This window comes from Tursiops truncatus, chromosome 18, assembly GCF_011762595.2.
Source record: "Tursiops truncatus isolate mTurTru1 chromosome 18, mTurTru1.mat.Y, whole genome shotgun sequence".
Classification (NCBI taxonomy): Eukaryota; Metazoa; Chordata; class Mammalia; order Artiodactyla; family Delphinidae; genus Tursiops; species Tursiops truncatus.
The window spans coordinates 5,155,919-5,170,511 of record NC_047051.1 but is presented as its reverse complement, the minus strand read 5'-3'; the positions used below and the strand labels follow the sequence as shown (position 1 = coordinate 5,170,511).

At 42.1% G+C, this 14,593-nt stretch overlaps 1 protein-coding gene across 1 annotated transcript in view; it reads right to left on the bottom strand.

Annotated features, from left to right (window-relative positions):
- Positions 1-14,593, bottom strand: part of LOC109550254 (RNA polymerase I and III subunit D) — a 41,807-nt gene that overhangs the window by 3,872 nt on the left and 23,342 nt on the right. The window contains exon 2 of the mRNA XM_033843660.2: positions 12,765-12,839. Within this exon, the coding sequence (XP_033699551.1) occupies positions 12,765-12,839 (75 nt within the window). The remainder of the gene's footprint in view (positions 1-12,764; positions 12,840-14,593) is intronic.

Sequence of the window (14,593 nt, the reverse complement as noted above, 5' to 3'; positions counted from 1 at the left end):
TAGAAGTATCCACCTATTGCAAGGGTCTAATGAGATAATGCACAAAGCTCTTAGCACAGGGCCTGGCATATGGTAAATCTTCAATGAATGTTACCTATGGGGCTGTGATTTCTTATGCATAATTCCAAAATTGGAAAACCAAGTTCTTCTTTTTTCATTTTTTTTTTTGTGGTACGTGGGCTTCTCATTGCAGTGGCTTCTCCTGTTGGGGAGCACGGGCTCTAAGCGCGCGGGCTTCAGTAGTTGTGGCACGAAGGCTCAGTAGCTGTGGCGCGCGGGCTCTAGAGCACTGGCTCAGCAGTTGTGGCACAGGGGCTTAGTTGCTCTGCAGCATGTGGGGATCTTCCCGGACCAGGGATCGAACCCGTGTCCCCTGCATTGGCAGGTGGATTCTTAACCACTGTGCCACCAGGGAAGTCCTCTCTGCTGATTTTTAATGGCTTTATTCTTTTTTTTTTTTTGCGGTACGCGGGCCTCTCACTGTTGCGGCCTCTCCCATTGTGGAGCACAGGCTCCAGACACGCAGGCTCAGCGGCCATGGCTCACGGGCCCAGCCGCTCCGCGGCACGTGGGATCTTCCTAGACCAGGCCACGAACCCGTGTCCCCTGCGCCGGCAGATGGACTCTCAACCACTGCGCCACCAGGGAAGCCCCCAAGTTCTTTTTCTGATACGACAACTCGTTTGGCAACCAGACCTGGCCTAACCTGACGCTGGGCCCTTCTTTCTACTCTGTATCCCGTTTGAGGGAAGCGTTCCTATGCTTTGCTGAGGAAATGATCACGTGTTGAACAAGTACCACTAGGGTATTTGCTGTGCACGCTGTCTGGGCTATAGCACCTATCTAAAATGTGAAAATATCTAAATTTAGAAACATATCTGGATCCAGGGGCTTTAAACAAGGGATTGTGGACCCATATTATTACTCTTCACTCTCCCTTCATGAAAAAGAATATATATAGCACTCAAGTTAATACATCAGGGATTTTTCCGTGATGGAAACTCAAGACAGCTAAGTCTCAAGTCACCTGGGATAATAAGTTAATCAAGAACAGAGAAGAATGTCTGATGTTTCTCCATGAAAAAAATGATTAAAAAATGAAAAGAACCTGAGCCATCAGGAAGAAACGAATAAGATGTTTTACAGAAATGTTCATAAAAATGGTTACAGCTTTAAAGTTTCGGTACTTCAGATGGTTAAACTTCTGTATCTGCAAGTTTCACTTTCCAGGATATCTCAATTCTCCATTGATATCAGAGTCAGTGGGCTACTGGGTAGTACCTCTCAGCTTATAATTTGCATTTCCTAATGGTCTATAGACTCTGTTTGTAGATGGTCCTCGGGTATAAATAACACTGGAGGCTGGAGTAAGTGGGTGATCTCGAAGGTCCTTCCACTTCTGAGTTTCTCCGCGCACGTTCTGTATGTTGGCCCTTCAGAAAGTGACCCTCCTCTCCTTTATCAAATTAGGAAATTATTTCATTGCTCTCTGTCTCCTTGTTTCTCAGCTCTCTTTTAGTGCCATGTTATTCTGTATTTGAGATGACACAATAAGCTAGCGTTAGATCCTCAGCCGCCCTAAAGCCTTCTTTATATCAGCATCAAGGCAAAAGCCTGAGCCCTGCGGCACGGGCACAGGCCTGGCTGCTGGGTGGGTCTGTACCGGCTTTGTCCCTGGCCGCGCCCAAGGATGTGGGTGGGGACCGCAGGAGGCCACAGGATGGGCAGCTGCTTTCCTGTGGAACTCTGACCCCAGCTCTGTTGACTTTCTCATGCTGGCTAGTTATTTTTGTTTTGGGTTCATTTTTGATTTTAGAACGTTATACTCGCTCATGTGGGAAGGGCCAGATTTAAGGTGCTAACAACATAAATGGATATAAAACCCTAAAGAGAATGAGACTGGTTAAAACTGCTCTAGAAAGTGCCCATGACAGCACTGTCAGACTCAGGAGCTGGCATCCTATCCACGTGAAACCTGACAAGTGAAGCGAGTCCCTTCGCTTTCAAAGCTGTGAGCCCAGAGGCTGAGATGAAGGGCTCCGCCCGCCACGGGAGAGATTAAGACGGGCCGAGGCCAGGGCTCTACGCTTTTCAGTCTTCTTTCCCTTCTTCTCGAGTAGGCACACTGTGTAACACTGTGTAACTGTCATTTGCAAAAATGAGGCTCTTTCTCCCCACAGGTATCATACTCGACGTATGAAAACCAGTAAATTATAAAACAAATCTAGAGAACAGAAGGGGAAAGATAAATGCAGTTTTTCTTTCTGATTTTCATACTTCTGTCTCTCTGCTGCTGAAGGACAGAGGTAGTAATAGCTGACATTCTGCAGATACAGACCTGCCACGTTTGTGTCTAAAGCAGTTTCATGAATGTGACCCCTCAAAGAGTGACACATGACCACTAGCCAATAAGAACGACGACAGCGGTGTTGCTGACACTGACGAGCAGTTCCCTGTGCCCTTACGTTACCAACGCCTCACTTCATCTCTCCACCGTCTCCCCTCTTACAGATGCACAAGAGGCAAAGCACCTTATCCAGGCTCCCAAGCCGGAAGGATGTGGAGCTGGGACTGGAACCAGCTCCATTCCAGCTGGGACAGAAGGAGCAGATGAGAGAAAGGCACCTGTGGAGTAAGCAGATGGCCCAGAGCAGGCAGGGAAGGAAACCGCAGGTGAAAAGCTGTCAGCACGCTGGCCGCCGGGGCTGCTCCGTTTGGGACAGACTCCTAGAAGCAGATCTAAGTCGGCTAAGAGCGCTGGCCATGCAGGAGCCCAGGTGAGTCTGACACAGACAAGAACAAAGGCACCAAACTCGCTGCACACACGTGACTTGGAGATTCGTGAAGTACATCAGGCTGTGGGAAACTATGGTTCCTCTTCTTCTGTTTAGGGAAATAGAGCCTTGGGACCATGGAAGCCGGGTTCAGTGCATTGCGCCCCGATTCATTCCTTTATTCTACGGCCAGAGCCCTTTCCACGCCAGCAAACGGCATTTTATCTTCCATTCTGCACACTGCTTTGCATGGTCACGGATGTACGTCGAAAGTAACAGCCACAGGAAGAAGCACAACTACACTTCCAACACTCCAAGGAACCAGGTAATACTTTTGATCTGATGCTGTGGTTGGTTACAGCTCATCTTGTTTAACACGCCACGATCACCGTAGCCACCCACGGCGCCACGGGTTATACTTTGGCAATCAAATGCCTTAGCCATCTGAGAAGGTCTTTTATAGTGTTTTAATCCCCACAGCGACACTGTTAATCCTTAATTACACTGCAGACAACAGGCCTGAGGCCTGAGGCAGGTTTTCAGTATGCTCCGTCTCCACCACTACACCCAAAAGTAATGAAAAACCGTTGACATACGTGTACATATATATCTGCAGTATTTACTTTCAAACATCTGAGGATCTTTCATATGTAAAGCACTATGCTAGGTCCTGCAGCAAAAATAAATACCAGGCTACCTGTCTGATGCTCTTTAGGAGACGGCCAGGAGGAAGAGAAGGTGTGACCAGGCGAGGGTCAGAGGCGGGGGTGTGAGTAGCAGGGCCCTGGGATGGACAGGGCACGATCCCTGGCCCCCTGCTCCCTCTGTAGGACAGGTCGTTTCTGTAGCCGTGTAAGCCAACGAGAGCTCATTCAGGGCTCCCGGATCCACTTTCATAAGCAGACAGGAAGGGGATGTGAACGTGGGAAGCAGGGGCAGGACACACAGCGCTGTGTGCTGACAGTAACCACAGAGGGAGGCTCTAGACAAGAAGGATCCGTGCTGGTCCCATCAGCAGTTAACCAGGACTTCGGAAACCTCTTTGGGCTCCACGTTCTTTTACTGGAAAGTAAAGGCTCTGGATCTCCGCGGCCCTGAGATACTGCCGGGAGCCTCACCACGAGTCAGGCTGAAACTTGAGCCCTCCCTGCCTTCCCCGCTGGTTCCATCACGTGGTCTGGTGCTCAGCTGCAGGCCTGTCCATGTGCACCTGTGCGTGAGCAACTTCAGGGCCGGCATTTTGTGTGAGGCTTCTGTACCGCTGCCCGTGCCTGGCCCCTTAATACCCCGACTGGTACTGAGCGAATCTTCAAACGAATAAAGACACCACGTGCCTCAGTGGAGACTGGGGCAATGATCTGCTTCCCAGTAATCAAAAGCTGATTACGTAAAATGGAAGGAAATGTAGGTGGTGCTCCCCCTTACCACCAGATTGACCCCAAGCCAAACAGAAGAGCACCCAAAACGCCACTCCCCTTAAAACAACTGGGTAAAGAAAACTGAAAAATCATGTTCTCTCAAATTCAATCTTTGGAAGTTTTGGTACCAAAACATACGCCTACTCCAACGTCTAAGGCTGAAATCATACAGGCAGTGGACTCAGGCATTATACTGGGCAAAGGTCAGCTGAAGTGGATGTGACCAGAATAAAAGCAGCTTTGTAGGCAAGGAAGCTGAGCAAATTTCTGAAATTTGTGCTTATAAATTCCTTTATGTTGACTGAAAGGAAGTCATGTGGGCCAATATTTCAGCTTCTCTGAGGCTTCTGTCAAGAACAGCTTCTCAAGAGATTCTTTTGCTGAAATACATCCAAGGAAGTATATAGCACCAAATGGTTTCTTTCTTTACACTACAGAAAACGGCATCCCGGTTGCATTTCCTTTAGTTCAGCAATCTCTTTCTGGCAACGGCTCAGCTACCTCACTTAAGATCTCTCTCATGCAGTATCCAAGAGGAGGAAATAATGTCACTCACTCTAGTTCAGTGTCAAATTTTAAAGCCAATGTGAAGATCTTTGAGATGCTTAGAAACGCAGACCATCGCCCGCTAGTAACTGACCGATTGTCTGCTCCTTTGGGGTATCTGTCCACTTGACAGGGATGGGTCTTGGGACTCCTGTGGCTGGCCACCTGGCCACCTGTCTGCTCCTGGGAGGAGTGTGGGAATGCTCCCAGTTCTGCAGAGCAGGTTGGTATCATTCTTTTTAATAAATAGGGATTAGCATAGTGTTTTTCACATTGGTGTGCACTTTAGAATCACCTGGGTATCTTTTTAAAACCCCAAAGCTCAGGCCATACCCCTGAACTAATAATCTTTGATGGTGGGAAACAGATACTTGTATTTTTGGAAGCTCCTCAGATGGTTTCAAATGTGCAGGTAAATTTGGAAACCACTGGATTAGTGGTTAAAAGTTTTATTCACACACACACACACACACACACACACACACACTTATTTAAACAGATGTAGAACCAGGTGTTCCCCTGGAATGAGCAGGATGGGAAAGGCGTTCTTTGTCCCAGCACCGTGGGCAGAAGCGAGTCATGGGTTTCCTTGGACCAGACCTCCCTTCACAGCCCGTCCCTGTTAGGTGTGCTGGACCAAACGCTGCCTCCAGGAAAAGTTCTGCGAGGCTGTGTGAGCTGCGAGGTGACCTAGCTGGGTATTCAGATGTAAGTGAGCCGTCACTTCAAAGAAAACAACTCGCGGTATTCACGGCTGAGATAAAACTGAAGCTTGCAAACGAAAGAAAATTAGACTTTTGGGAAACAGTGACCTTGACAGTTTCCCAACGCTTAAACGACTTTTCTGATGAGATCAGTGGTGATGTTAACAAATGTGTTTTTAAAATATTATATAATGAAAGGTGTCAACATTTGGGGGAGCTTCATAACTCAGCGAACCAATATCCAGATGACCAGTTCCTGATATTACAGAACCATGCATGAGTGGAAGATCCAGTCGAAGTGCAAGGTAGACCAAGGGATTTTACTGTAACAGCATATGAAAAGTCCACATTATTAAAAAGAATGTGAAGAAACTACCACTTGCTGAGGTTACTTGCAAGTACTGATGCAGTATAAAAGAATACCACAAATTTCTGAAAATGCTGTTGAAGTACTTCTTCCTTTTCCAAATACGTATCTGTGTGAAATCAGAGTCTCTTCATAGACTTCAACCAAAATAACATATTACAGCAGATTGACTGCAGAGGCAGATAGGAAAATCCAGGTGTCTTTGATAAGCCAGACATTGAAGAGGTTCGCAAAAATATTAAACAGTGCCACTCTACTGAATAGGTAAATTTTTGCAAACATAGCTATTTTTATAAAAAAATATATTATCTACACGTGTAATATGTTTATTATTTTTAAAATAAATCAATAAATACTTTAAAATTGCTCAGTTTTCATTTCTAATACAGTAAATACCGATAGATATAACCCATGTAAAAAAGTTCTGTGGGGTCCTCGGTAATTTCCAAGAGTGTAAAGGATCCTAAAGACCCAGAAGTTTGAGAACCGCCGTTATGAGAGTTGAAAAAAAATAGCAGTGTCAACAGGAATGCTCGCTTGTCTCGTCACCTCATGGGAGAGTGTGAGTTTCCCATCCCGTTCTCCCAGGATCCACCTCTTGTAAATCTGGAGTCATCTTACTTTGTCTGCCAGTTTTTACTCTCTTTTCAACATCCTTCTCCCGCCCTTCTTGGGAAGAGGCTGCTAGTTGCCCCCCAATATCCGTTCTTCCTTTCTTCTGTAGTAAAAGAACCTCAGATTTTATCTGCCACATGACTGACTGAGAAGAAAAGACTGAGTTCCTGGCCTTGTAGCTGGTGTAGACATGAGGCTAAATTCTGGCCAATGGGGTCCATGTAGAAATGGCACAGATGACTCCTGGGAAGTGTGCTTGAAGGGGGTGGGGGCATGCCTCTTCCGCTTCTTCGTTTCTGCTAACTAAAGTGTGGAAAAGAATCACACCCTTTGGTTGGGAGATTTGGAAAACTGGAAGGAGCCCGGGTCCTCCAGAACACTGGAACAGCCAATCGAACTGATATGCTGCCCAGAGAGGAGGTCAGTCAGTACCCGACAGATCTCAAGCTGGCCTGTGCATATGGCAACTCTCCTCAGGAAAAGCAGAGCTGATGCTGACAGACTAGTTCTTTGACCCTCAGAAAGTTCTGCCGAGCCAGTAAGTGGCACTAAGGTTGTCAGGATAAATGACTTCCATCAGGAGAGCTGCCTAGTAACAAGTGATCCCCTTCGACATTCCTCATCTGGCAAGAACCCTGACTGATATTTTCTCATCCACTTGGCAAGTCATCTGAATTTATGATGTAGCTTTAGGCTGATTCTTTCACAAAAGATATTAAAATGGACCAATGACTACTGTCAGCCCGATCGAGGTCCTGCCTTACACCAAAACCCAAAGCAGCCTGCCCCTACCAAAGTTTGCACGAATCTAATTCGTATTAGTAGGGGCACCTTACCTCTCCTCTCTTAAGGACAGAGGGCTGGAAAGAAGATAAGAGAAGTAAGAAATAACATGTATTGGTGAAGACGTGAAGCAAATGGGACACTTGTGCACTGTTGGTGGGAATGTAAATTGGTGCAGCCACTACGGAAAGCAGTATGGAGCTTCCTCAGAAAATTAAAAAATAGAACTACCGTATGATCCAGCAATTCTACTTCCGGGTATTTATCTGAAGAAAAAGAAAACACTAACTCAAAAAGATATCTGCACCCACGTGTTCACTGCAGCTTTATATACAACAGCCAAGATACGGAAACAAGCTAAGTGTCCACTGATGGGTGAATGGATAAATTGTGGTATACACATACAATGGAATACTATTCAGGCATAAAAAAGAATGAAATCTTGCCACGTGTGGCAACATGGATGGACCTTGAGGACGTTACGCTAAGTGAAATAAGTCCAACAGAGAAGGACAGATACCGTATGATCTCACTTATATGTGGAGTCCTAAAAAAAAAAAAAAAAAAAATCAAGCTCATAGATAACAGAGCAGATTGGTGGTCGCCAGAGGCAGGGGTAGGGGAGTCAAGGGGTCAAAAGGTAAAAAGAAAACAGCCAACCACATAGGTGGTTATATACACCAAGTCAGGAGATCCGATGAATCAACGTTTAACTGGAGCAATCAACCATTTAAATCTATGTTCCTCCTTATTTAGTTCCAACTAGAAAAAAAAAGGATATGCTCATTCTTGTAAATACAACTTCTAATTTTTTTTTTTTTTTGGTACGCGGGTCTCTCACTGCCGTGCCCTCTCCCGCCGCGGAGCACAGGCTCCGGACACGCAGGCTCAGCGGCCATGGCTCACGGGCCCAGCCGCTCTGCGGCATGTGGGATCTTCCCAGACCGGGGCACAAACCCGTATCCCCTGCATCGGCAGGCGGACTCTCAACCACTGAGCCACCAGGGAAGCCCACAACTTCTAATTTTTAAGGAATTATAATTCTGTCACTGAAAAATAAGATTTGTAACTGCAATTTAAAAATAGCAATGTCATATCTAAAAATCTTGTGGGATATTTAAAAATATGGCATTTAAATTTATACATGAAAAAAACTGTATTTGAGGAAAAATTCATAGAAATGGTAGAAAACGTTGACCATTCAATGAGTATCCTTTGTCTGAAATTGGCATTGAAACTGATATTCACTCCACCTGGCCTGGTACATCTAGAACACTTATTTATTTTAGTCCAGACCAGTTAGATGGCCCTTTATATGGCAATAAAAAATCCAAACAAACGAAAAAAGAAGTTAAGAGCAGATTTAACTAACATTTAGTAACTGACTGCTCCATGCCGGGAACTATGCTGAGTGTTTCCACATACATTATCTTACCAAATTTTTACCATATCCTAGGAGGTCGCTATTTCACTGAAATCTAAAATGATTACAAATGTTACACAAAGATTGACTCACATTGGATCATTTCATCTTATTATACCACTGCATCCATAAATACATCAGAATGAACTTCTAAAAGATAATAGCTTTTAAAAAATAAAATAACAGGGCTTCCCTGGTGGCGTAGTGGTTGAGAGTCTGCCTGCCGATGCAGGGGATACGGGTTCGTGCCCCAGTCCAGGAAGATCCCACATGCCGCGGAGCAGCTGGGCCCGTGAGCCATGGCCGCTGAGCCTGCGCATCCGGAGCCCGTGCTCCGCAACGGGAGAGGCCACAACAGTGAGAGGCCCGCGTACCGCAAAATAAATAAATAAATAATAATAATAACAGCAATCCTATTATCACACCTAAAAAAAAAAATCAACATCAATTCCTTAATATCATCAAATACCCTTGTTTCAATTAGTTTGGATAAGGATCCAAACAAGGTATACACATAGATGTGTCCCAAATCTATTAAGTCATAGGATACTCCTCCTCCTTTTCTCCTTGCAATTCATTTGTTAAAGAAACTGGTTTGTTTGTCCTGTAGAATTCCCCACATTTTTGTAATTTTATCTCTATAATATCATTTAGTATGTTCCTCTGCCCTCTGTTTCCTGCAAACTAGTAGTTCTAACTAGAGACTTGATCAGATTCACGTTCAAGTTCTTTACAAGGATGTCCCATAAGTGGCGGTACCCTCTTCCTATTGCATCTTCTTGTGGTATAAAGATTGATGGATGAGTCCAGGTGTCGTCAGCCTGACCCACTCATCAGAAAGTTCCCCATCAGCTTCTCATCTGATAGATTTAGCAACCGGTGATGATCTTTGCCTAGATCCAGTGTATCATTAGGGATTGTAGAATAACGACATTCTTTTTATTTTTACATCAGGTTTACTGAGGTATAGTTTATACAAATTAAAATTTATCCTTTTAAGTAAATAGTGTGATGAGTTTTGACAAATGTGTGTAGTCGTGTGATCATCACAACAGTCAAGATATAGAGCATTCCCAGCACCCAGAAAAGTTCTGCAGGAAATTCAGTCCTTCAGCCCCTACCTCCTGGCAACCGATGGGTTTTCTGTCCCTGTGGTTTTGGCTTTTCTAGAATGTCATATAAATGGAATCTTATAATGTGTAATGTTTTGAGTCTGGCTTCTTTCATGAGCAAAATGCTTGAGATTCATCCATGCAGTGTGTATCAGTAGTTCTGTTCCTTTTCGTTATTGATGAGTGTGGAATGTATGGATGTTACAACTGTGTATCCACTCATCAGCTGATGGTCATTTGGGTTGTTTCCAGTTTTGAGCTATCATGAATAAAACTGCTATGGACATTACTGGACAGATTTCCGTGTGGGCTTACATTGTCAGCTCTCTGATAGGTGGTTTGAAGAAGAATTCTGTATGGTGAGTGCATATGTATAAGAAACTACCAGTTGTTTTTCCAAGTGGCTGTATGATTTACATTTCCACCAGCAATATGTGAGCATTCTCGTTGTTCCAAATCCTCCTCTTTATTTGGTGCTGTCAGTCTTTTTTTTTATTTTGGCCAATCTAGTGCATGTGTAGTGAATAAGTAACTGTGGTTTTAATTTGCATTTTCCTGATAACTAATGATTTGAGTATCTTTTCAAATGCTTATCGGCCAATTTGATATCCTTTTTGGTGAAGTGTTTGTTCAAATCTTTTGTCCATTTTTAAATTAGATAGTTTGTCTTGTAATTGAGTTGTTATTCAAGTGATGATAATCTTACTCTATAGTCCTACATTTAACAGTTGCAATTCTATAAGGAAGTTTTCTTTCATCAATTATTTTGTAACTTTGAAGTATAACTTGTACAAGGAACAGGATAAATGCTCGGCTCTTCCTCACTATTTACCAGTTTTATAATAATTTGGCCCCTTAGCCTCATCCAAAAGCTTCTTGATGTGATTTTTATTATGACCTTATGGATTTGAACATATTTTAGGTTATCTCACTCATTATTGCTTTATTCTTTGGTGATTAAATTATCCCATCTTTGACTAGTGGGAGGCCTTTCAAGTTGGTTCCTGTGTCTTTCTGACATGACTACAGTAGTTTCTGACAGTTTTACTTTCTGATCTGATAAGATTTTCTGGCTCTTCTTATACATTTCCTATCTATGTAGTAAACAGTGTGGTCTTGCCCACAGAGAGGTCTGGCCTTTGCCCTGGCTTCTGGGAGGTAATATCAATTCTGGGAGGCAATGTCATACCTGACAGAAACGTCTTTGTTTAGGGTGGAGCTGGCCACAACTGATAGTCTTACAGGGAGGGCTGGCCATGCCAGAGACACACCACATGATTGAGGGTGGAAATCTGGGGTACTGTGGAGACTGCTGTCAACCATGTGAGCAATCAATCAATCATACCTAAGTAATGGAACCCCCTGAAAAACTTTGGACACCGAGGCTCAGGTACGCTTCCTTGGTTGTCAGTATGCCAAGTGCATTGTCACATGTTGGTGCTGGGAGGGTAATGTGTGGGTCCTGACTCCACGGGGTGGACAACAGCGGCTCTGTGTCTGGAACCTTTCCTGACTGTGCCCTTTGCATCCCTTATTCTGGCTGATTTTAATCTGTATCCTTTCCCTGTAATAAACTGTAACCATGAGTATAATAGCTTTCTGTGAACTGTGTGTGGTCTAGCAAATTACTGAAGCTGAGGATAGTTTTGGGAGCTCCCGGAACTTGCGGTTGGCATGAGAAGTGAGGGCAGTGCTGGAGGCTGTGACAGCTAGCTTGCAGTTTGGCTAACTCCAGGCTAACGGCCTCAGATCGGCAGCCAGTTATTTCTCTAAGGCTCTCTCTTCGTTCAGTGAGAAATGGAATTATATATACCACAGTAGAATTTATACACCACCCCTGGGTGCCAGGGACACTCACTGCTACTGAGTGGATGGTCATTGTTTCCAGGACTTTTCTGTGAACAGAGCTAGAAAAGCTTTTCTCTCTTTTAAAGAGAAAATCTAGCACAACTTCATACTGATATTTCCAATTAATATTTAGGAGTACAGATTTTTATATCTTTGATTTTATAGTTGTATCTTTTACATTGAAAATTTTGGTATCTATAACAAATAAACATTTACTTATTTGCTTTATCCTACTATACAATATTTTCAGAATAACAATGTCAACGTTATTACCAACAACGTGATAACTGGAAACAATTTAAGATTTCTTTCTAGTTCTTTTCTGCCTTTGGAAATACAGTCAAATTTCAGATCACCTGAAACAGTTCCTCCACGTGTGGCTAAGCCATCTGCTCAATGGCTTACTGAGGTCCATTTATTTTATGTTTCTTGATTTTTAGGAACTGCCTTTGCCCTCTTATTTCTTTAACTTTGACTGAACCTTGTTTTATATTTGACATAAACCCTGTGCTTGGTTCTAAGAGTCAAATCCACAGAGATCTAGCTTCTACTCCTGTCCCATTTTTACATTTTACACGTTTTCACGGCCCACAATACTCCATTATAGTGAATTTTAAATTGTGGATAAAAGACGTAAGCCAGCATGTTTATTGGATGAGAATGCTATTGCTAAAGTAACGCTTAGAAGAGTAGACTTGATTCTTAAGGTTAAATTCTTCCTTTGTCTATATTATTAAGTTTTAGTAAGCTCTGTTTTGTATAGCAACTGCAATGGTAAACTTTAGTGCTACACAGCTGAACTGTCACAAAATCAAAATACTTAAAATTATAAATCTTAATTTACTGAGGACTATAATTAAGATAGAAGTTCTTAAACAATGAACACTGACATAATATTACTGTCACTCAGGTGGCCTTAGGCACAGCCGCGTCATCATATCTCTTGGGGACTTGTGGACCAAAGGGTGACAACACCATGACAAGTGTTCTCTGTTCTCACCCCTCTGCCCACTTCCGTGGCTGCAGCCCTCAGCAGTGTCCCTGCTCTACCACTTGCCTCTGAGTGAGTTCCTCTGCGTCCACGGTTCTACGTTCCCTGTATATGCTAAAGAAAACTTTTCTCTTTAATATATACATGAGTTTAAATTTTAAGGAAGATGACTCAAGAACTTACCAGCCCATAGGTCCCATTGTCTCTGCTCTTGTTTTCCCACGTTTTGCCTCTTTAAGGAGTTCTTCTATTGCTTTCCTGGTGGGAAAAAGGAAGAAATTTGAGAGAATTTTAGTCACCCCAGTAAATTCTGAAAATCAATTTGTTCCACGTATGTGATCCTGGGAAAGAAAGAGCTTTTGAAGCATTAAACTTCAAAATTGGGGGAGAAATTTAAAAAAATGTTTTAAAATGGCTGATAGTTTTGAATACATAAAAATTAAAAAGAAACCTTTTCCATATAGGGGAAGAGCACTGAAGAGAAAATTAAAGGCAAAATGACGAATTATATCCATATTAAAAATGTTCAAACGCACTATTATTCTAAGAAATACTAATTAACCCAACAATGATGAATCTGTTTCTGCTCATCAGTTAGTGAGGGAATGGAGAAATGGATATTCTTTTCTCTACCAACGGGGACTAAAGCTGATATAACATTTCTGGAGAACAACTGGAAACGTGATAAAGAGCCGTAAAAATAAAACATACATGTTGACCTAAAAATTCCACCTTATTCTAAGAAAAATTCAACTAAGTATGCAAAACTATATGTACAAGGATACGCATTCAAAACCTTAACAGCTAAAGAAAAAGAAGAGAAAGCTTAAACGGTTACTAAAAAGGGATTGTTTAAATAAATCATGGCATATCCACACAGCGGAAGATTAGGCAGTTGTTAAAAATGAAGACAAATGCTTGGCACAGCAAGACATTCATAACATGTTAAGTGTATAAATCTGGGAACAAAAGAGTATGTATAGGATAATTTTATTTAAATTTATTTACATGTACCTATTGCACAGGGAAACATTTGGAGGGATGTTACCAAAACGATAAGTTTGGGGCAGATTTTTAGTTTTTTGTTTGCTTCTCTGCATTTTCTGTTTTTTCTAGAGTGAATCTGTATTATTTGTGTAATTTTTAGAAAGAGGCTTTTTAAAAGCCTAGAAGACATATTTATCAACCATACTCTGAGACTTCACCACATATAATCCTGTGCAAGGTGTCATGGGTAGTAAGATAGGACCATGGTCATCCCTGACCTTAATATTACCTATGATACAGCAATAATAAAGTTAAGAAAAAGAGAGGGATCACGTTGCAAACAACAATAGTCCAAAGACAGAACTGTAATTCTAATCACAAAATTTGAAACTTTTTTAATAATTATAAATATAATTATATTATTATAATTGTAATGATTATAATTATTATAATATAATAATTATATTATTAAAATATAATATAATATCAATAATTATATATTGATTCTATATAAAAACATTTAGTTACACTCTTACAGTACTACTCTAGGTACAATTCGCATAGTCCTCAATGATATTACCATTCTGTTAGTTTATAAGAATGTTTTATTTTATACTGATTTTTATTTTATCAAAGCATGCATATAGCTTAAAGAGAAAAATATTATTTAAAGACTTAAAATGAAATACAGCAGTCTTCTGCATCAGCCTTCCTTACCCACCAAAAAAACCAATTTCAACTGCTTCTTATCTGTTTCTCCTGGTATTCACCTCCATATTTCTAATAGTATTCTTTCAAACTATTTCACCACCCTCTTCATCCTCAACAGATATATCTGGCTATTTTTCTATAATTTACACAAGTTTTAATAAACTCCTATTAATAGTGAGATCTTTAAAAAAAATGCCATTTCAGCTAACTCAGCAGCTGGACACTTTCTAATCCATCCTGGGAGGGCCCACGGATGGGCTGATGAAAAACTGAAACGCTGACCAGCTTGTCTGCTTCTTGCGCCTGGACTCAAT